Source organism: Adiantum capillus-veneris, chromosome 19 (genome assembly GCF_014529385.1).
Source record: "Adiantum capillus-veneris isolate H3 chromosome 19, ASM1452938v2, whole genome shotgun sequence".
Lineage (NCBI taxonomy): Eukaryota > Viridiplantae > Streptophyta > Polypodiopsida > Polypodiales > Pteridaceae > Adiantum > Adiantum capillus-veneris.
The window spans coordinates 65,363,811-65,387,746 of NC_140949.1; the positions used below are offsets into that span (position 1 = coordinate 65,363,811).

A 23,936-nucleotide genomic window follows, 5' to 3' on the forward strand; every position below is an offset into this window, starting at 1 on the left:
AAACAAGAAGAACAACGACTTGCTCTCAAACGCGAGCGCGCTGAACGAAAAGAACGCAAAGCAGAAAAGGAGGCCGAGCGTGAAGCTCAAAGGGAGCTTCGCAATCAAGAATTTATAGCCCAAATCCTAGCCTCGAAGACCGAACCACCCAAAGATCGTGGGAGTTCGTCAAGTGGCGCAAGCCACGATGCGGATTCACACAATCCAGTCACAAAGAAGTTGACTTTCAATAAGTATGACGGTAAGATGGATGCTATTGTTATTCATTCTTGGTTGCATCAATTTAATGCTTATTTTGCGACAACTAAGAAAACACGCAATAGCAAAGTTTTGACGGCAGCTATGTGCCTTGCCGGTGATGCCATAAATTGGTAACAGGCATGGCAAGAGGCACAGCTAGCCGCGCACCTAGAGGTAGCCGACGATTTCACGCCCCTCTTTTAGTTGGGCTGATTTCCAAGACAAGCTCAAGGCGCGGTTTATGCCGCCTCAATACCTTGCACGACTGAAGGACAATTGGCGAGCTCTCAAGCAAAACGGTATGCCGGTTATGTCTTTCTCTAATTGGGATTTGCAGCTCGGCACTCAATTACGCAAATCGGATGCGAAGCGCAAGGAGGCATTTCTTTACGGATTGGACGAGTATATCAAGTATGATGTCGAGGTACTCGATCCAATCGATCTCAACAAAGCGGTAGCCATTGCTCTCGCCCACGAGATGAAGCACAACAAAGGAAAGCCTAAGGAGAACAAGACTTCCACAAGTACCTCGCAGACTTCTAAGAACCCGCAAAACGGTAAGAACGGCAAGAATGGTAAGAATGATAACTCTTCGAACCAATCTTCCAACAGTATCTCATCAAAGAATTCTTCCAATGAATCTAAGGGTAAGGCTAGCGATTTCCTACCCCATGTTCAGCCAGCGTTTTCTCATGCAAAAACGCCAGCAAACCTCAGCTCTTCTCAGCGTTTTTCAGCCCATCAAAAACGCCAACAGATCCTCTGTTTCAGCATAGAAGAAAACGCAGATTTCAGCCATTGCAGAAACGCAGATTTCAGCCCTTACAAACGCAGATTTTCAGCCTTATGAACAGTAGCAGATTCCCCCAAAGTTGGTTGCAGATGCTCCCCCATTTTCAGCCATAAAAACGCAGCCAAAACAGTCATTTTCAGCCACCGAAACAGTCCCAGAATTCATCGATTAGAAGATCCCAGATTTCAGCCATCAAGTCGTCGTCGTCATCATCGTCGTCGTCGTCGGCATAGTCCCATTACATCAGTCCTTTGCATACGCATTGTACACCTTTGTGCAATCAAGTAGACCACTCTCGCCGACGAGAGTGGTGCCTTCAGAGGAGGGTTTTACAACCTCTCGGTGTCGTATCTCTTCTCTCTCCTTCTCTCAGTCTCATTCACTTGCACGCACAACATCCACTCACTTTGTTCGTGACCACAGCACTCTACAAGACGGAAAGCTCTCTCTTTCCCTAAAGAACTAAAAGGAACCTTGAGCAATAAAGATCACTAATCTTGAGAAAATACAACATTCATTCCGCTGCACCTTACATTACCAAAGCCTCCATAGAATTTGGTGCAATCCGCGGCATAGATGGGGACAGAGGAGGATCCGGTAATGGTCCTCATGATGTAGGACTTGTTTTTCTCCAATTCCACTTTCATCACCTTCATGCAAAGTATCCATCCCGCTTATAGTGATGACCATGCACTGAGTACTTGGATTCTTGGGGTACTTGGGTCCCTTATCCTCTTCGACTCACGCTCCATGCAAAATTTCATGTCCCCAGAATTAGCGACAAGATTTAGTTTTGAGAAATATACCAAGGGGACACAAATTGAAGCACAAATGGCTAATGGAACCTAGCACATTATTGAAACCATTCATCGGATCACTTCGACTACAAATTCAAACATTTACGAATCTAGTTGACTTCTACATTATGGACCTGCAAGGATGTGAGGTTCTACTAGGCATGCCTTGGTTCTACAAGTACCATGCCCGTTTTGATGCAAGAGAACGAACCATCCAATTTAAGCATAAGAACAAAGAATTGGTGTTGAGCTTTAGTAATCAAGTTACTCAAGGAGCGACAACAGACTAAGAATCATGAATTAAAGAAAAGAAACTATGGATCAAGATTAATGATGGTCAAAATTCTTTTGTACAAGTTTATGATTAATAAAGATTATAATTATGATTATAATCATGAGCTTGGGTGTGTGCATGCACCACAAGCAAGATCCAACGACCTTTTTATAGGAATTGGCTAAGATCTTGGGTGTGTGGTCGACATCCAAGCAAGATCCAATGACCTTTTATGGACGTTAGCTAAGATACCGGTCATAAGACAGATTTTCAGACCCACCCGAGGTGTTTGCAGCTAGCTTTTATGTGTGCACGGCCATGATGACACAAGAATGCATGACTTAATGATTGGAAGTATGATCATTTTCTCACTGTCACCTGCAATCAAGAATGATTGCTTATTTTAGAAGGCGATATGTGACAGGTTTTAGGGTTAGGATTTTTGTGTCGAGGTCATAAACGCACAAGTCCAATGCGTTCGTTTGACCCGCCTATTATGTCCCACTCACAAGAGAGGGGATCCAGTCTAAGAAACCGTCGGGATGGGCGTCCGACGTAGTGTGAACTCGGCCAGTGTGGCCGACCACTATTATAAAAGGGAGTCCAAGGCCTTATTTGTAGTTATGGACCCCCACTGGCAGAGTGCCAGTGGTTAGCCCGTGAGGCTAGGAGCGCACAAGGTCGCCTCGAGGAGGTGAGGCCAGGCGGTATGGGACGCTGTATTACAAGTGCACAGCTACGTCCTCGAACGCTGCCTCGGCACGAAGGTGCTACCAGATGATGGCTATGGTTTGCTCATGCTCCAAGGCTAACCGTCTTTCTTCGGGCTCCTGATCCAAGTCTGCCTTTCTTTCCTCACGCTCGCGATCAAATGTGGCACATTGCGCCTCTTGTTGTAGCATCATGTCCATCATCGATTTGACCAAAGCCTCCATAGGATTTGGTACAACCCGTGGCGTAGATGAGGAAGGGGGAGGGTCGGAAAATCCTCCTCACGGGAAAAATTCTTCTTCACTACCTCCATGCTCATCACCTTCATGCAAAGTATCCATTCTACTTCAAGTGATAACCATACACTGAGATCTTGGGTACTTAAGTTCTCGAGGAACTTGGGTTCTTGAGTTCTTGAGTTCTTGAGGTTCTGAAGTCCTTGAGGTTCTTGAGGTTCTTCAATTCTTGAGTTCTTAGCTTGCGATCGGTGTTTGAGAAGACTTTTCTCTTACCCGAGCTCGATTCTTCCCTTGCGGGGGCGCACCCCTTGGTGGCCTTGCGCTCACACCAAAGTTGCTTCTTCCCACCTCTCGTCGATTGGCCGGCCGCTAAGTGCACGGTCCGCTCTTAATGAGTGAACAGAGGAACAAGGAGAGGCCGGACAAGCCCTTCTTTCTTGGGGTACCTGTCACTCTTCAAAAACACGATTAGTAATCGACACGCCCAAGTGGACTTGGGTTACGTGCGACCGCATCAAGCAAAAAAATTATGTGGTTCTTTCCTTAGAGTGATACAGAACACTACAAAAGCTCTAATACCAATGTAAGGTGCAGCAGAAGTGAATGTTGAACTTTGCTCAAGATGAGTGCTCCGAACCGTGCTCAAGGGTTCCTTTTACTTACGGAAGGGAGAGCCTTCCGTTCCTTTAGTGAGAGAGTGCAATGATCACAAACAAAGTGAATGACACTGTGAATGAAGGTGGAGAGAGAGAGAGAGAGAGAGAAGAATACAACACCATACGGTTCTCAAACCCTCCTCCATGGGCCCCCCTCTCTATGGCGAGAGAAGTCTATGCTATTGATTGCAAAAATCTGGTACAATGCTCTAGATGCAAAGGACTTGCGACGACAATGATGACGACGACGAGGACGGGCTGAAATCTGAAAACGCTAGGGCTGAAATCTGCAAAACGCTGGCTTCTGCTGAATTCTGACATTGTGTCGGCGAGGCCGACGATGGCGACGACGCGACGACGATGCGTTGAAAACGCAGATGCTGAAATCTGCGGACAGCGGCTGAATCTGAAAATGCTGGCTGATCTAACGGAACGGCGAGAATCTGCTACGGGTAGGTGAGATCTGCGAGGCTAGGGGCTAGATCTGCCGTGTCTAAATGCTGAAAACTGAAAACGCTGATGTGCTTGGGCTGATCTGTCGCCAGAAATTGCAAAACGCTAGGCAATCTGCAATTTGCTGGCAACGCTAGACTGATACTGTAACAGAAAACGCTAGGCTGATCCGTAGCCAAAAACGTTATCTGCTCTGCTGTTGCCTGGAAACGCTAGGCCTCCTACCGATCTTACTGAGAAGGCGCACTGCAAGTTGCTGGAACTTCTGCTGCCTCTTCTGCCAGAAAGTGCTAGTGCTAGGTTTTATTTATAGTCACTTAGCAAATTTGCCATACTCAGTTTCCCAACAAAGTCACTTATTCAATAATAAGTGAAAAATGGATAAATAGGGAAAATGGGTTTTGTGCACTGTAAAATGCTCATGATGGGTACTGAATGTCATGCTGATGATCATACTGTGTGCAACTAGAGGATAAGCAACTACTCTAAGTGCCTCAACATGCACGGCCTACACACAGGCTCACAAAGGTGCAAAAACACTTCCTAAGCTTACCTGATCCCTAGACCTGAGATAGCTTGTCCACGTGCACATAGGGTTAGATGTGCACGTACATCTAGTGTTGCATATCTCATTGATAGAAAGCATCCGCGATTAATACCTCCTGTAGCAGCTCACAAAAGCCAAGGGATTGTGAAACCCCTGGTTGTGCCTCCAAAATCATCCACGTCCACACTAACATTTCCTCACATACCCCAAAAAAGGATGTTGATCTATGATACGACCATACTGTAGGGAGGGATTCAATCATTGTCCACCACAAAAGCAAAGGGAAGGTACCAAGATACACATCTCTTTGACCAAACCAACTTCCCCAGGGCCCTACTAAATTAACTCTACAACAAAACTACAAACTCTTTGATTTTCATAAAGTAGTTGGCCTCAACCATTGTCTCCTCATGTATAAGATCATAAACAACCACCCTTGTCCAAACGGAACCCCCTTGTAAAACCTGTACATTGAATCTGATCATGGGAGACCAACGAAAATGTGACGTATTCTTGACAATTGCAAGAAAAACATGTCTACACGTAGTGGCCCACTCAAAGACACTTGAAAATCTTCATGGACCATTTACAAAGAACTCTCAATGGGTGTAAAACATACTGAATATTGAAACTCCTCTGCAAACTGAAGAGACTCACTCTCCTACACACCTTCAATATTGCCTATTGTAAGAGGCACATGCGACTAAGTCTCCAAGGGACCCAAAGCCTATTGAACTGGCCTATCCGAGGTCAAATTAGGTTGCTTCTGAACTGCCATCGACATCTAATCCTCATGCTCTATCCCTCTGTCCAACAACTCTTGGACCTCCTCTCGATCCTGATCTGGTAACCTCTCCTCAACAGGTCTACAAGGGGCTACTCTGCCTCAACCAACCTCTGCCTCACTACTCATTTGAATCTCAAAGTGCTACTAGCTGGAACTTTGGGGTATGTGTGACCACTAATACAATCAGTACCCAATACAAGAGGGTGATATAATGGGTGATGAATCCATCCTCTTCTATACTCTAGATGAGAGAGAAGAGGAGAGTCAACAGGGAGCGGCGGTGTCACGTGACACATCCCAACCCTATGTGTCCGTGGACAAGCTACACCATAACAGGGTTCCCATCAGTCAAGTCAGTTTAGATTAGAAGTGATCTGGCACTTTTGTGAGTCTATTCGTAGACCGTGCATGCCCAATCACTTAGTATAGATGCATATCCTATGGTTGCACACAGCATGATCATCAGTATTCCCTTCAGAATCCATCAGATTCAGTTAGGGGAATTTTCCAGTGCATTTAGCATATTTTCCCTATTTTTGGTATTTTCACTTGTTATTTTTAAGCAACTTTCCAACAAAAGTAGGTAGGGCAATTTTGCTAAGTTAATATATAAGCAAACCCAAGTTAGCACTTTCTGGCAGAAGAGGCAGCAGGAGCTTTCCGCTCAACAGGCAACTTCTCAGCAGAACCCATCAAGGACCATCAAGACCCCTTGGAGTTTTTGGATTTCCCAGCCTCGCCTACCCTCAGACCTGGTGTTTTCCAGCATTGCTTGATCGCCAGCCTCATCAGCATTACCTAGCGATTGCAGATCCCCAGCATCGCCATCAAGTCCCAGTTTGCTAGCGTTTTTCCATTTCAGCCTATTAGCATTTTTGGTCTCCACAAGCCCAACGTTTTTGGAAAGGAAAAAGGCAGCCGAGAGTTAATGATTTTCAGCCCAAACCGCATCAGAACCACAGCGTTTTTAGCCCTATGGTACAGTAGCAGATTCATCCCCATTGGTTGCAGAAGTTCCCCCAATTTCATCCCATAAAAACGCAACCAAAACAGTCATTTTCAGCCACCGAAACAGTCCCGAAATTCAGCAGTTAGAAGATCTCAGATTTCAGCCATCAAGTCGTCGTTGTCATCACCGTCGTCATCGGCATAGCACTCTCGCCGACGACGAGAGTGGGGCCTTCGGAGGAGGGCTTTACAACGTCTCTGGTGTCGTATCTCTCTTCTCTCTATCTATCAGTCTCATACACTTGCACTCACAGTGTCCATTCACTTTGTTGTGATCATAGCACTTTCCATTAAGAACGGAAGGCTCTCCCTTCCATAAGAACTAAAAGGAACCTTGGGCACAGTTCGGAGCACTCATCTTGAGCAAAGCGCAAACAATCATTCCGCTGCACCTAACATTGGTATCAGAGCTTTGGCAGTGTTCTGTATCACTCAAGGAAAGAACCACAAGAACCACAAGATTTTTTTTGCTTGTTGAGGTCGCACGAATCCAAGTTCGCTTGGGCGTGTTGATTCCTAATCGTGTTTTGTTGAAGAGTGACAAGAATCCCAAGAAAGAAGGGCTTGTCCAGCCTCCCCTTGTGTCTCTTTTCACTCATTGAGAGCGGGCCGTGCACTTAGCGGCCGGCCAATCGACGTGAGGTGGGAAAAAGCAACCTTGGTGTGAGCGCAAGGCCGCCAATGGGTGCGCCCGCGGAAAAGAGTAGAACTCGGGTGAAGAGAAGATCCTTCTCCAACGCGATTTGCAAGCGAAAGAACACCTCAAGAACCTCAAGACCCGCACGAACCCAAGTTCCTCGTGAACTTAAGAACCCAAGACCCCAAGAACCCACAAGAACCCACGACTTCAGAATGATCATCACTCGAAGCGGAATGGATACTTCGCTTGGAGGTGATGAGCATGAGAGAGGCGAAGAAGAATTTTCCCCACCGGGATGTTTTTTCGACCCTCCCCCTTTTCCATCTACGACAAGGATTGTGCTAACTCCTAGGGAGGAGTTGGACCAAGAAAGCGAAGCAGAAAGAAAAGCCTACGAAGAAGACATGGCAGCCATAGAGCGCCAGTACCAAGAAAGAATGGCAGCCATAGCGCGTGAGAGCGAGCAAGCACACTTGGAAGCCAAAGCAAGAGAAGCAGAATTTGATCGAGCGAACAAACCAAAACAAGTAGAATTTGATCGCGAGAACAAAGCCCTCAAAGAAAAGAGCGACCACCACAGCAAAGAGTTTTGGCGACTATTCTCAAGTTCAGGCACAGATGCAAGAGATTTGGAGAAAGGAGACTGTCTCAGTCTCTTCTTCTCCAAAGCATGATACATAGGATTTGCATGATTGTGTGAAGCATGATGATGTTTTGATTGACAATGATAAGCACAATGATTTGCATGATGATTTGAATGACAAGCATGATGATTTGGATGACAAAGATAAGCATGATGATTTGAATGATATTGCTAAGCATGATGATTTGGATGATAATGATGAGCATGATGATTTGCATGATCAAGATGTGATTTCTCACAAGCATGATGATTTGCATGAAGAAGATGTGATTGTTCACAAGGATGATGTGTTAGTGGATGCTTTTTCTAGCGAAGCTAACCTCGTTGTAGATTCGATCAATCACGAAGAACCGATCTTGGCTTTTGTGTCGAGGTCCAAAGAACCCCCACAGGACGATTCGATCATTCAGGAAGAACAGATCTCGGCTATCGAGCCTTGGTCCAAAGAACCCTCACAGGAAGTATTATGCGTTCGCATGATTGATATGCACGCATTGTTCGAATGTTTCATTCGTGATCGTTTCCTGTATTTTAGTCAACATCGTTGTGTGATCCTTTTTTCTAGGCATGACAACTGTATGTTGAATATGTTTCTCTCATGGATGAGCACGAATGTATGCGGATTTTTCGTGAAAAGTTGAAAAGAATGTATGTAAGGAAGTCACATTCCATGTTTCTTCCTTGGAATGACACAGTTTCCAAACGAGCATATGAATGATGATAGTCTGAGCACCACGCATGGACATTTCCATTGTGATTTGCCGCAGTTGATTGATTTCCATCAAACAGAAAAGATTCGATCTCATTGTTTGCATGTGTTTGATGAACGGTTTGACATTCCGTCTCTATGTTCACCTACATTGCATACACAATCTTTAGAGAAGACAAGATTTTTTTACTTCACTTTACATGGAATGGGTATGTTCATGGTTTTGTGTTGGAAATGGTTTCAGGAATTTTCAGCGGTGGAAATTCTTGAAGAAGAAAGAAGCAGGTCTCTAGACGAAGTTGAAGCATCGAAGGAGGCACAAAAGACTGTGTCGCTTTCGGCGCGGCCCAAAGAAGCAAGCGTTGCAGACCTTTATGAAGTTCAAGTACCGCACGACCCACACATCAGAGTGGGCCGGCAAAGAGTCCCTTCCAGGATTCCGGATGCTGTTGGCGATCTCTCTCGACGCCATACAGTTTGGTACCAGTACCTCACTTTGAAAAGGAGGGGATGTCACGTGACACATCCCGACCCTATGTGTCCGTGGACAAGCTACACCATAACAAGGTTCCCGTCAGTCAAGTCAGTTTAGATTAGAAGTGATCTGGCACTTTTGTGAGTCTATTCGTAGACCTTGCATACCCAGTCACTTAGTATAGATGCATCTCCTCTCGTTGCACACGGCATGATCATCAGTATTCTCTTCAAAATCCATCAGATTCAATTAGGGGAATTTTCCAGTGCATTTAGCCTATTTTCCCTATTTTTGGTATTTTCACTTGTTATTTTTAAGCGACTTTCCAACAAAAGTAGGTAGGGCAATTTTGCTAAGTTAATATATAAGCAAACCCAAGTTAGCACTTTCTGGCAGAAGAGGCAGCAGGAGCTTTCCGCTCAACATGCAACTTCTCAGCAGAACCCATCAAGGACCATCAAGACCCCTTGGCGTTTTTGGATTTCCCAACCTCGCCTACCCTCAGACTTGGCGTTTTCCAGCATTGCTTGATCGCCAGCCTCATCAGCATTACCTAGCGATTGCAGATCCCCAGCATCGCCATCAAGTCCCAGTTTGCTAGCATTTTTCCATTTCAGCCTATTAGCATTTTTTGTCTCTACAAGCCCAGCGTTTTTGGAAAGGGAAAAGGCAGCCCAGCGTCAATGATTTTCAGCCCAAACCGCATCAAAACCACAGCGTTTTTAGCCCTATGGTACAATAGCAGATTCATCCCCATTGGTTGCAGAAGTTCCCCCAATTTCAGCCCATAAAAACGCAACCAAAACAGTCATTTTCAGCCACCGAAACAGTCCCGAAATTCAACAGTTAGATCTCAGATTTCAGCCATCAAGTCGTCGTTGTCATCACCGTCGTCGTCATCGGCATAGTCCAAGTTGCATCAGTCCATTGCATACGCATTGTACCACTTTGTGCAATCAAATAGTAGACCACTCTCGCCGACGAGAGTGGGGCCTTCGGAGGAGGGTTTTACAACGTCTCTGGTGTCGTATCTCTCTTCTCTCTATCTCTCAGTCTCATACACTTGCACTCATAGTGTCCATTCACTTTGTTGTAATCATAGCACTTTCCATTAAGAATGGAAGGCTCTCCCTTCCATAAGAACTAAAAGGAACCTTGAGCATAGTTCGGAGCACTCATCTTGAGCAAAGCGCAAACAATCATTCCGCTACACCTAACAGGTGGAGTTCCAAAAGAGGAGAGTTGACAGGAAGCGGCGGAGTTCTTTTCAAATGCACTGGCCCCAAAGTCTGGCATACCTTCCAGTATTTCCTTCTTTATTACTTGATCTCAAGGTACAACTCTTCAAAGACCTCTGCACATGCTATCACGCCTTCCGTGTCTGATACTTAGGCATTAGGCACACTTATAAATAGTACTAGGGGTCTAAAAGCAGAGTCCCATGAAAAGCATCAAAATCTAAAAGCTCTAACTCCAACTCAAAATCCTTGCAAAAAACCCAAAAGTAGTTGTTAAGCAGACTATTTTCTTATTTTCGGAGTAGCTTCTGTTTTATGAACTTAGGATCTTTAAATTGATACACTTGAGAATTGTTAAGTTAGGAACTGTAGATCTACAACAACTGATAAAAGCCATCGGGAGCGGACATCTCTCATGTGTCATATGATGGGTGACATTAAGCATCACGAAGAAGTTGTTCCCATTAGTTCGGTGGGAGAGACCAGGTAACGGGTATTCTCGATGTGTCACAAGATGGGTGACAGGAGCATCAAATAGGGAATTCTTCGTTGGTCTGAGGAGGAAATCTGAACGGAGTAAAAGTTACGTGTAAAGATGCAAGCACATGAATAAGATGGGTTCTAAGAAGCTTTAGGATGTCTTTGAGTGCTTTCTTGGAAAGCAAATGCTTTCCCTTGAGTAAGTCTATGTCTACGTTGCATCTGTGCATGAGGTTGCATCCACAGACACCTTAAGTGTGTGGTATAAGCATTGTTTTCAGCTCATAAGTCTTTATTGAGTTTTTAAACAGGTTCACACCATTTATAAAACTGACCGGCCGCCCACTTAATAAGTGGGCCGGCCACGAATTAAAAAAAGAGCACAAAGCCAAGGCACCCCATCTCCTGCTTTTTTTGGCTAAAATCGACCCCCTCCCCCTCTGCTTGGCTTGCACTCCAAGGCACCCTATTTTCAGCCCTTCCCCCAATAAAAAGCAAGGCGCCCCCCTTCCCCTACTATTCATTCCTGCTGGGTGCACCTATAAAAGGGCAGTCAGGCGCCCAATTTCAGGACTCTACCAACGCTAGCAGAAGGTAAGGCTCTACTTCTGCAAACCAGCCAGTTTTTGCGACAAGTTTGCATACGGAGGTTGCTTTCCATGCCCGGAGCAATAGGTGATGAGTTGCATGAGATCTACCAGTGTTTGCTACTGTGTTTGTGTTTTGCAAGTATTCCCGCTCTGAGAACGGAGCAAGGAGGCTTTGGCCTATGCTCGGAATTCCAGAAACGGAATCCAAGACGGTTTCCTGAGCTTCTATGCTCTAAGAACAAACTGGAAGGTATAGTTGAGAAAAAAATTAATGTGCTGACTGCATAGACCATACCCGAATGCATTCTTTGGTGGGAGCGATGGGAGCATGAACCCATAAACCACCAGATTTCAGCTTTATGACTGTCATGCGTATGTTGGTGGTTACACTGCTGAAACCAAGCGCTTGCTCTTGCTCAAATATCCAGATTCTCTCCCTGTCCACCTGCAAAAACAGAGAACCATGTGGAATGTAGAAAATAAGGGCCCTCGCAATTATTGGTTCACTGCTCAAAAGAACACTTAGCATTATCCATACATTTAAGCATCTCACTGAAATAAGAAGTGGTAGAAAGCAAAGCATGTATAATAAATGTTTAACTGCTCCCACACCACATCATGATTCAGCATAGCTAGGGCAACATGTTATCTTCTTGAGCATAGGCAATACTTCACAAGACAGTTGGCAGGAACTATGGCTTTAAAAAATCTATGCATCACATAATGTGGCTTGTTGAATCATAATCTGGACTCTGGAGGCAGTGTCCCCGATACACAAGAGGCCCAAAACCAGACCAAAAGCATAAATACTAATTCTCCCTATTCAAAGGCATACATAGCTTCATGTGTACACCCTGAGTTACTATCAGGAAAAGAAAACTTTTGAGCCCATTGACAGATGCATCTAAAAATACGCCTACTATTCAGCTTAAATCTTGAAAATTTATACAGGCATGATGAAAAACAATGTCAGCCTGCACTAAAATGTATAGACATGCAAGTGCTACCTCTTTGCAAATGGTGCGCCGCTCTAGGAATGGTCCGAGAGGGAAAGGAAAGCCCGTGAAGTTGAAGTAGAAACGGCCACGGCTACTACCAGAATCATTTGAGGGAGACGCTGAAGCAGAAACAGACCGACTGGATGAAGAAGGCACTTGCAAGTAAGTATGAAATGGTCTTCCTCGCCTTGCCCACACATGGAGCACCTTTCCGTATGTTGGATGTGATCCGTTGAAAGAAATTGAGCATTGCCCGTACGGAGAGTAACTAGCTGTTGGTGGGATAAAGCTCCCCAGCTTCTTTGCAGAGTCGAAAGTCTGGAGGGAGTGGGTGCTTAAGGAAGCAGTCGACGAAGTAGCTGCTTTTCCGCAAGTCATCTAGGTAGTGCGATGTGTGTGTGTGTGTGTGTGTGTGTGTGTGTGTGAGAGAGAGAGAGAGAGAGAGAGAGAGAGAGAGCATGTGCGCGCGCGCGTATTGGAACTCAATAAACAGAGATTGACTGATGAGCCATGCATCACCTTACATGGCACAAACTCGAGCCACATTTTCCCACCTAGGAGGCTAGGCAATCCTTGCACCTCATAAGGGTTTGTTCACGTGAAGGGAAAATACGCACACACATATACGTCAAAGTGATGGAGCAAATTGGAGGCCACAACCATCAAAGACATTGTGTGGGCATCATGGGTTGCAGGCACAGGGTTTCTTTTCAACGGGCATTTTATCCGTTTTGCGGTATTTTGCCTGTTTTTAACGAGTGAAAATGTGAGTGTCCTTCAAAAAATACACTAAAATGTCAATAAAATCATAGAGTCTTGCCTCGCAGAAATCTACCCAAGTAAAACAATGAAGGGAACAAACTTTTCTTTTATGCCATAGCCACCCATAATCATTTTTAGCCAAAACCAAGGTGGCCTCAACTCACAACCGTAACAAAGTGTCATAAGTTGAGGTCATCCCTACCTGCTTTCTTCTTTTTTTACAACACACCAAAGGCCCTGAGAGGGAGGTGCTTATCCCTTCCAAATATTAGCCATGAAACATGGTTAGGCAAGGGTAGTGTACCATCGGGCAAGAGCTACACGTAGGCATCAGCATGGCCACCTAATTGATGCAACCTCAATATTTGACATGGACCCTTATTGCACTCATTCATTTTGACCACCATTGTGGAGCTCAAGGATGTTTACATGTGAGGGCGCTAACATTTTGACTTCTACATACTCATACTTTTGGGTTTACATGAGCTCTTCAATCATTATTCCAATGATCTTATTCATTGTATGATGGTTGACAATAGATATTTGATGTGAGTGTGCTTATTGCAATCATGTTGTGTGTGGTTGTGGAGTTGTATCATTGTAAAGAAGAGAAGAAGATGGATAAGCATGAAGATTGCAAGAAAGAGGACAAGGGGAAGGTAAGATAGAGGAAATTAACGCTACCATTAGTGATGACAAATATTTGCCTCTTCTCTATCTACATGTTTCTTGATAAGCAAAGATGGCTCATTCACCCAAGATTGGATCTTGGATTTTGATGCATCATTTCATGGTACTCATGATAGGGAATCTTAAAAATGTTACTTGCCAATTTTTGGCTTGCCCAAAGGGCTAAGTCCATAGTGATGTGTTCTCTTTTTCCTAATGAAAAATGAGAGGTTGTTTTTAAAAAAATACACATTTTTTTGATTGGTTGGTGGCCAAGCACACACTCATTATAAAGATAGAGCTTTGCAGACAGTCATTAAAAGACGATCGATCTCTCAAATTTTTTATTGGTTTCAGGTAATAGTGGGCACTACGCATTGTGGATGTCAGGACACCGGCAAGGCCGGACTAGACAAGGGCAGGGCAGGGCTAGGCGGTGTGGAATGGGGAGTCCAACTAGGGCAAAGGGCCAGGGGCTTGCCTATATAATGGGTGGTTGGGTGGTGGACTCTCAGGCTCTAGCTTCCCTTGTCTTACACTAGTACCAGAGCTTGTGTCTATTTTGGGAAAGGAGGAAGGGTGTGGAGCTTTCTAGCCACTCAAGGCTTGCATGTCGGGGTCTTACACAGTGGGGATCACCCCTTAGCAAGGTCGTTGACGAAGAGGCAGTCCGTGGGCACGCGACCTTGGCAAGGGAGGACTGTCGGGTGCAGGAGCACCAAAACGCAGGCGCTCGGGCTCGTTAACGGCGCAAGGCTGTGCTGGGAGTTTTACGACACAAGGCCGAAGCCCCTCGGGCTTCGCATCGTCCACCCCAGGCTCTCAAAGCCTCTGCGCGTTGCCCGTTGGGCGCCATAGCCGACTGTGAGTTCCTTTTTCCCATTGGAAGGGTGCCCACCCCCTTAGGGATAGTGGCCATACACAATAATTTTAAGCTTAAGGGGTGGTACCCATAGTGGGTACCCCCCCCGCCCCCACTCCACTACGTGCGAGTACGGCAAGGCCGGGCTAGGCGGCATCAACGAATCCGGCACGCATTCTGACAACAATTTCCTACGTATTACGCAGAAACTCAAAAATTTCAAGACAACCAATTTGGCGAAGTTGCAGTACAAGTTTTTGTTGGCATCAATTATCGCTTTCAAGCCTAATTGATTCGACTATCAAGGGCTAGTGGAATTCCATATATGGCGGACGATTCAAATCATTTTCCACCGGACTACTCTCGATTTTGACGGAGTTAGCAAGGCTCCTATACTTTACGAGTGCTCTCAATATTAGGTATTTTTTATGAGTACTTCTTTCACCGCACTGTGTAGCCATGGATTCGGATATCAATATGACATTCGATTTTGAGCAAAGTACTCCTGATCCTACCAATGATGGCCCGCGGCCGGATCCTCTCAAGGAGAGTACCCGCGACGCTACGGCAGGAGAAGATATTTACAAATTGCTCGATATTCAAGAATTTCGTGCACTTCAGACACACATGACAGTCATGGATGAAAATTTTAAAGCTTTAAATGAAAATGTTACTAAACTATCCACATTAGTAATTCAATTAATGCATCGGTAGTCTAAGAGTCCTGCTGACACGCACATGCATGAGCACGTTGCCACACAAGGGCAGGGCATTTCTAATCTAAGGCAAGGCCCAAATGCTGATACATTGCATACTCTCACTGCCAAAGAGGTGGATGAATTGTTAAAGAACACTAAACCACCAATTTTTAAGGGAGAAGACCGAGACTGCAATAAGGATGCAGTGAATATCTTTCTCAGCAAGTGGGATGGAATTCACGCCTTACGGCGCACTCCGGATGCAGTCAGAGTTCTGCAAACGAGCTTAACTCTGAAAGGCAAGGCCTACAAATGGTGGATGTCTCTCAAGGAGAAGAACATCATACCACAAAGTTGGGCAGCTTTTGAAGCAATGTTTAGCAAGGAATTTTTGCCTACAAACGAGGCCGATTGGAATTGGACGGCTTGGGACACATGTTCCATGTGCCAATACCCATCACTCCTTGAATATATCTCTCACTATCGGGACATTATCCTCAAGTTGGAAGGCTTGGATACCTTTCAACAAGTACGGGGGTTCATACGAGGTCTGACACCTGAGCTTAAGAAGTATGTCACGACCCAAGACCCTAAAACACTTGAGGAAGCCATAGTGAAAGCACATATTCATGATGATCCTGATGAGAAGAAAACACATAATAGTCACGTGCCTGCTAGCATACATGGTAATACACGCACTCAGTATGGGCACAGTAAAAGAAAATTTCTAGTTGCTAATTCAGATGCATCTAAAAAACCCAAGGGGTCCAGGGGTCCTCTTTCTCCTGAGAATTTTGATAAAGCCAAGAAAGAAAAGTTATGTTTTCAATGTTTAGGAAGAGATCATGGCAAAAAGGATTGTCCCAAGGGAAAAATTCATGCTCAAGGAAAGGAGAAAGCAATGCACACAGTGCAACTGCTGCCTCTTGAGTCTTCCTCAAGATTCTCTAGAGTGGAAGTAACACACGCTGAGGTGGTGCATGAATGCTATCTCACAGCTTCCATGTAGCAATCAACCTTTGGACCACATGAGTTAGTACGTATGCACGGATATCTACAAGGGCACAATGTGCGCATCTTGGTAGATGATGGTGCTACTCACAATTTCATCAATTACGGATTGGTGAAAAAACTCAAACTGCCTTAAACTCCGAGTACCCACCGCTACAAGGTAGCAATGATGAATGGACATGATACTGAAATATGGGATACTTAATGCCGAGCTGTTCCATTGGAGGTACAAGGGTACTCTACCTGTTTGGATTTTCAGGTTATGAACATGGAAAGGGCTGATGTGGTTCTTGGTAGGGAGTGGTTGCATAGCCTAGGGCCATCAATGAAGCGTAGCTATGAGCACAATAGCTTGATGTTTGAATCCCATGGCGCACATGTGTTGCTATTAGGAGAGAAAGATATACCTTCATCATCACTGATTTGTACCGCTGAGCTTATGCAGGTCGTTTCTGATAATGAAATAGATTAGGTTTTCTTGTGTTACTCATTGTCTCATTTTGTTTCTAACATTGAGTCTGTTGAACATTCCTCAACACCGCATGCTTCTCTCTCCTCTATTCCACCAATTGCTAATTCTAAACAAGCAAACGTTGCTAGTCAATTACAGAAATTACTAAAGAAATTTCAAGATGTATTTCCTAATGATTTGCCATCAAGACTACCGCCGACACGATCAGTACAACATAGCATTGATGTGGCTGCAGGCTGTAAACATGTTAGTAAACCACCTTACCGTATGAGCTGCTGAGGTGGAACGTTAGCTTGCTGACTACCTTAGCAGAGGGTTTATACAACCTAGTTCTTCGCCATGGGCTTCGCCTATCCTCTTAGTGAAGAAAAAGGATGGCAGTATGCGCATGTGCGTAGACTACCGGGGCTTAAATGCGGTTACAGTTAAGAACAAATACCCATTGCCAAGAGTAGATGAGTTGTTTGATAAGCTCACTCATGCTCGTATTTTTACAAAAATAGACTTGCGGTCAGGATATCATCAAGTCCGTATTCGACTTGCCGATATACCTAAAACTGCATTCCGAACATGGTTTGGACACTACGAGTTTTTGGTAATGCCCTTTGGGTTAACCAATGGGCCCGCAACATTCATGACACTTATGGATAGTGTCTTGAAGCCATATTTGGGCAAATTTGTCATTGTTTTCCTCGATGACATCCTAGTCTATAGTGCTTCTGAAGAAGAACACTCACAACATCTCAGGCAGGTGTTTGAGTTGTTACGCCCAAACAAGTTATATGCCAAGGAATCTAAATGTGATTTTCTAAAAGATGAAATTCATTATTTAGGGCATGTTATTTCAGCTAACGGCCTATACATGAATCAATCCAAAGTGGATACCATCAGGAAATGGCCTCCTCCTAAAATCTGGAAGAATTACAGATATTTTTAGGATTTGCAGGTTTTTACCAAAGGTTCGTTAAAAACTATGCTGAAATTGCTGTTCCTATGACGGATCAACTAAAAGTCAAAGGTAAAGCTTTTCAGTGGGGATCCGCTCAACAACACAGTTTCGATACGCTCAAGGATGCATTAGCTACAGCTCCTATACTGGCTATTGTAGATCCTTTAAAACCATTCGGTTTGGAAATGGATGCCAATGACCGTGCTATTGGAGCAGTCCTGTTACAAGACGAACGACCGATTGCATTTGAAAGCAAGAAGCTTGATGCAGCTCAACAGAACTATTCTGTTTATGAACGTGAACTCTATGCAATAATGTCTGCCTTAAAAACATGGCGGCATTATTTGTATGGTGCTCAGTTCGAGATTGTGTTTGACCATGAAAGCATCAAATGGTTTACACAACAAATGGATTTAAAGGGTCGAAAAGCAAGGTGGGCCAAGATCCTTCAAGAATATGATGCCAAGCTAAGGTATCGCAAAGGACGATACAATGTAGTGGCAGACGCTCTAAGTCGAATGCCGGAAATCAATTCGCTCTTGTTCACAGAACTTCGTAGTGAATTTTTAGATTCTCTCAAGGGCAAATATGAGCATGATAAAGCATATTCCAAAGTGTGGAGCTATGTTCAAAAGAGGGATCCTTCTCACTCCAATGACAGTAGTGTACAGTTAACCTCCACACCTAGTTCTCCTTTATCAAGTGATGAACTACATCGATGGAAGCATTTTACCATCGACAATGGTACCTACTCCACAAGGGGAGAGTTTGTGTACCGATAGACACAAACATTCGGGGCCAAATTCTTTATGAATGTCATGATAGTCCAAGTGCAGGGCACCCGGGGATTAGAAAAACTTATGCTCTCGTACGATGACAGTTTTACTGCCCAGGTCTACATGGCTTTGTTCAAGCTTATGTCTTGCATTGCCAAAAATGTAAAGTTAACAAGGCAGAGCGCCTGAAAGCAGGAGGACTCTTACATCCTTTGGATATTCCCAATGAAAAATGGGAAAGCATCTCTATGGATTTTATTGTAGGTTTACCAACCACTATTACGAGGTCATGACTCAGTATGGGTGGTCGTAGACAGGTTGACTAAACTATGTAAGTTTATTCCGACCAAATCAACGATTAAGACACCAGAACTAGCCAAGTTATTTGTGGACAATCGATACAAATTGTATGGTTTGCCAAGTAACATTGTTAGTGACCGTGATCCCAAGTTTAACAGCCACTTTTGGAGAGCTGTATTTAAACGATTGCGTACACAATTAAACCTCAGTACAACTGATCATCCAGAAACGGATGGTCAAACGGAACGGGTTAACCAGGTGCTAGAGGATATGCTAAGAGCATACGTCAGAAAAAAATAGTCAGACTGGGAAGAATACTTAGCTATTCTCGAGTTTGCCTACAACAGTGCTAAGCATGTCACAACGCGTTCTAGTCCTTTCATGCTCATGTACGGGTTTCAACCTAGGTCACCAGTTACGGTGGGGTTAGCAACTGAAAAACTCCAACAGGTTAAGGATTTTCTCCAAGACCACATGGATATGTTGAAACTTGCTCGTCAGAATGTTCGGCAAGCACAGGATCGGTATAAGAAGTATGCTGATGAGAAACATCGGCAAGTTACCTTCGAAGAAGGGGAGGAAGTATTTTTACGTGTGCCAGAACATTTAGAAAGTCTGAAAATTGGGCCGACTCCTAAATTATCTCCCCGATATTGTGGGCCTTTCAAAATACTCAAGCGAGTAGGTGATCGTGCCTACAAATTATTACTACCTTCACATTCTCACATTCATCCGGTGTTTCATGTAAGCTGTTTACATAAGCTGTCATTGACCAATAGGTTTTGGTTGATTTCATTGAGCCTCCTATCCTACCGCATGAACCTGAACGTGTTCTTGATTATCATGAGTTGCGTACACATCATCACGTACGTCAACAAGCCTTAATCAAGTGGAAAGACCGACCTGGAGAAGGTGCCACTTGGGAAAACATTAGTGTTCTTAAGAAGAAGTTCCCCACTTTTGTTTTCGAGGACAAAAACTCTTCTTAAGGCGGGAGTAATGTCAGGAAACCGGCAAGGCCAGACTAGACAAGGGCAGGGCCGGGGCTAGGCGGTGTGGAACGGGGAGTCCAACTAGGGCAAAGGGCCAGGGGCTTGCCTATATAATGGGTGGTTGGGTGGTGGACTCTCAGGCTCTAGCTTCCCTTGTCTTACAGTAGAGGTCTTTATTATGTGCTCGTTTTCAAAAATGCTTTGAGAAGAGAGAAGACATCACGTGTGAGATGTGGCCCTGGAACTTTGTGGTGGGAGACACACACAGACACAGATTTTTGGTGTCCCGATGGAGAGCAAGCCCGCCTCCCAAGTCCCTCCCCCTTCTCTCTCTCTTTCTCTCTCTCTCTCTCTCTCTCTCTAGTAAGTGTCCAACCGACGAATGCATTGGTAGCCATACCTGCTCTTTGGAAAATTTTGTGAATCTCTCTGCCCTTTTCAAGCTCATATGCACACTGCCACAAGCTCAAAACACAGCCACAAAGGTGCGTTTACTTGGGTCCACCTTCTCCTCCCGCATCAGCTTGTACAACTGCAAAGCCTCTTTAGGCTCTCCATAATCCACATACATGAAGATTAAAGTTGTCCAACAGAAAACACCTCTGTAAGGCAGTATAGGAAAGGCATCAATTGCGGCTTCCACATCTCCAAGCTTTGCAAAGATGCCCACTAAGCAATCTACAATGTAGAATCTATCTATGAGCATCTTTTACATGCCAGTAGGTGGTGCCTACATTGGTGAGAGTGAAGAAGGAGAACTGTCTTAGTTCAATGCAGGAGTAAGAGTTGGAGTCGGAATAGGGTTGGGATTATGTCTAGGAGTTGGTCTTGGAGTTGGGTTGCTGGGAAGACCTTTCAAAAGGCGGCTCCTAGGAAGCTCTTTTCTTCACCAAAAGCCCTCAGCGTGGCTTGTGGGCTTCATTTTTGCAGGTAGTAGTTTTGATGGAATAAGTAGAAATTAACATGGATTAACTAAAAATCATAACTCTTCTAATTACATGTGTTAACTGCTTGGAATAATTTTCTTTTTCTGTTAGGGCAACTGAGCTCAAGAAGCGCTTCATGCTGATCCGACATATTTGTATGACGTCTCTTTGTACTTCGATGTATATATGGGTCTTGTGTTGTATATATTGTCTTTTTTAGCTTTGAGAATCATGCTTTTTGCCTGCCTTGAATGTATGCGTGAAAGTAGAGGAGTGGACTACTCTCATATGAGTAAAGAGAGATTGCACACAGTTAATCTCATGGTACTAAGTTAGAAACTTTATGGCTATATGTGATTGCTTTGATGCTATGATAGCCATGGAGAAGTGGAATGTTCACTGCCAATGTGTTTTTTGTATCACAAACATTTATGGTGGTTTTTTTGTTTTGGGTGTTTTTATGGCTAGCATGTCAATTTGAAAAGCAATTTCTTGGGGTCTAATGCACTCATCGACAAACGTTGTGCGCCAAATGTTGCATCAATCGGTTGAGTCGTGTTTTGTTTTAGATAACAAGCTTGGGAGCAAAAACAAACATTATTCATCACAAGCTGTCCATGTTCTTCTAAACTTCTTAATCTTCTTGCACTTGTCGTGGAAAGATTTCTTGGTTCCAGCGTGTCTTTTTGTGGAAAATGTCGGGTAAATTCTTTAAATTGTGGAATATGTTGGGTAATTTCCTTAAATGTGAAGGTTTTTATGCAATCTTCCTTGGACCTTATAGGTGTCTTTGGCCTCTTAATGTCAATCATAGCCTTTTTCCTCCTCTTGTCAATCTTGTAGGTAAATTGAGGATTTGTAGTTGGGATTAAAAATGAGAGGCGGGTTTTGTGGAGCATTTGTTTGGGTGGTTCAGGCTGCCTCTGGTTCATTAATGACTTATGCTTGATATGAAGTATGTCTCTCCATGGCACCAATTTTTTTTTGTTCATTCAATTTGATGATGCCTTTCCAATGCTGGTTTTTGCATTCAAGGCAGATAGTGGTTGACGATTGTGGTGCCTAGATGTCGAAAGACCCGCGCGGGTGTGAAGGTTCTATTTGTTTTTGCATGCTTATGGTTGTGATTTTTGGTGTTGGAGCGTCACTTATTTCTGGTTCCAAGTGATGGGAGCCCAATTACCTTATGAGAAATGGGCAGCCCAACATCTCTATAAATGGAAAGTTGATCTCTTCTGCACTTCTTGGAATCAGCTATTGATGCAATGTTTTGTAGTGGCTGGAAGCAAATTAATGAGGCCTTGATTAACATCCTGTGAGTGTATGTGCCTATCAATGCATGGATGAGATTGGGCTCAGGTGAGCAATTTTTTATTTATGGTTAGCTGTGGATGTGCGCATCGTTGGTGGGGTTTTAATTATGTAGAATCTATTGTGGGAAAAAGTTATTTTTGAGCACGGCTTTGCATGTCATGGCACAATAATTGTCATTGGCAGGCCTTGTGATTTTATCACTTGTTAGAATACCGTTCAATTAGCCTTTTTCACAAATCCAGACTTTGTGTGCCTATATTGCAAGGCAACATGCCATCAATATAAACATTTTTTCACATTAATTGGTTGGTGTACAAGTGTGATATAGAACTTCAAACTCAAAGCATGCCTTAAATTGAAGAAGAAAACATGATGAGACGTCATGACTGTCATTATTGTACTCCACAAATGCCAAGCACCATCACATGCATTAAGAAAAATTCGGAGACCGTTTGTTCCCCTCTCAATATCCCATAATTGACTCCATGCTCTTTTGCTCCTTCCTACAAAAATGCTTGCAATGAGTCTCATCACTAACTTCCTATTACAAACTTTGACTTTGAATTAAATTGACTTACTTAGGTGCACCTTGTGTCAAACTTTATGTTGGAGCTCAAATGTTTGAAGACTCAAACAACCTATATGAACTCGGGGTGTTCACTATATGTACAACTACTATATTGCATGCATTCAAGAATATGATCAAAATCCCTTATATTTGAATTTTTCCATGACTGTAACATGCTTGTCTCATTGAGTAATGTATTTTTTTAAAAAATGTTCTTCAAATGATACCCATCTGTAAATACAAAATGTGAAATATTTTGGAACTAAAAATTACATAGCTACATATATTATAGATGACCTACCCAAGTATACAAATGAGAGAGCATTGGGCTTAAGATGCCCATAAGAATTTGTTAATAATGGAATCATTGATCCCCAAGTCAAGGAATGTAGTGAATTTGATCAATATATTGAAAATGATCTCACAATTTTATCGAACTTAGAGCCTACCTATAGCTGAAGAAACACAAGTTGATGATACATCATGAATTCCACCACCATGCTCTATAGATGCCCATGTAATACGTTCAAAAACTTTTCCAATGATGCACACTATTTTTATATATCATGTCCTCTACGCTCTTTTGTACAAGTGAGATGAGTACCATGCACCCCTGGTGACCAAAAGGGGGTGCAAAGTGGAAAAGCAAGAGGTAAGAAATGCACTCTTTGTATCGCTTCTATTATTTGCTTAGCTTGTTGCCCGCATTGTCTCCCTCATTAGGCTTGGTCCCCGTAGCCATTTACTACAAGTAGGACAATACAAGGCCATGATATCATTTTGAACCCAAGCTATACGTGGCAATAGCTTGACTAAATACAAAAAATCATGAATAGTGTGAGATACCCCTCATGCTAATGGATGTAAAGGATGATGGCTAGCAGTTTGGGTCTTGAATGCCTTGAAAACCTATTTGGGAAACCTTGCAATGCAAATCTTTGCACATATGGGGATGTGATAAAGGAAAAGTTGTGTTATTTTGGCCAAACCATGAGCCTATGGTTTGCACCACGAACATTGGGTGCTTGTGCTTTCCTATATCCTCAACCATACCACGATAAAATTGTTTGACATTCACACAACTTGATTTCAAAAAGTCAAAGCCATAACTATAAGCAAAATGCAAAAAGGACAACAAAATATTGGGATGTACTCTGCAATTTTTGTGCTCCACCAACCCTTGAGCAACATTATGAGGACAAGCTCCTTGCTGTGAAATTCATGTGGCTTATCCAAGAAAAAGGATGCTTGGAATTTTGTTGAGATAGAAGAAGCTCGTACAATTTGGAAATGGTTTTACCTAGGTCGCAAAGTGTGGCTTAGTCCAAAAGCAAAGAGATAGCAGAGATTCCACCATGA

At 43.7% G+C, this 23,936-nt stretch overlaps 1 protein-coding gene across 1 annotated transcript in view; it reads right to left on the reverse strand.

Moving 5' to 3' along the window:
- Positions 1-12,824, reverse strand: part of LOC147434166 (lysine-tRNA ligase) — a 48,318-nt gene extending 35,494 nt beyond the window's left edge. The window contains exons 1-2 of the mRNA XM_086490742.1: positions 12,288-12,824; positions 11,576-11,725 (exon numbers count right to left, since the gene is read on the reverse strand). Of these exons, the coding sequence (XP_086346868.1) occupies positions 11,576-11,725; positions 12,288-12,656 (519 nt within the window). The 5' untranslated portion in view covers positions 12,657-12,824. The remainder of the gene's footprint in view (positions 1-11,575; positions 11,726-12,287) is intronic.
- Between the last annotated feature and the right edge of the window lie 11,112 nt (positions 12,825-23,936).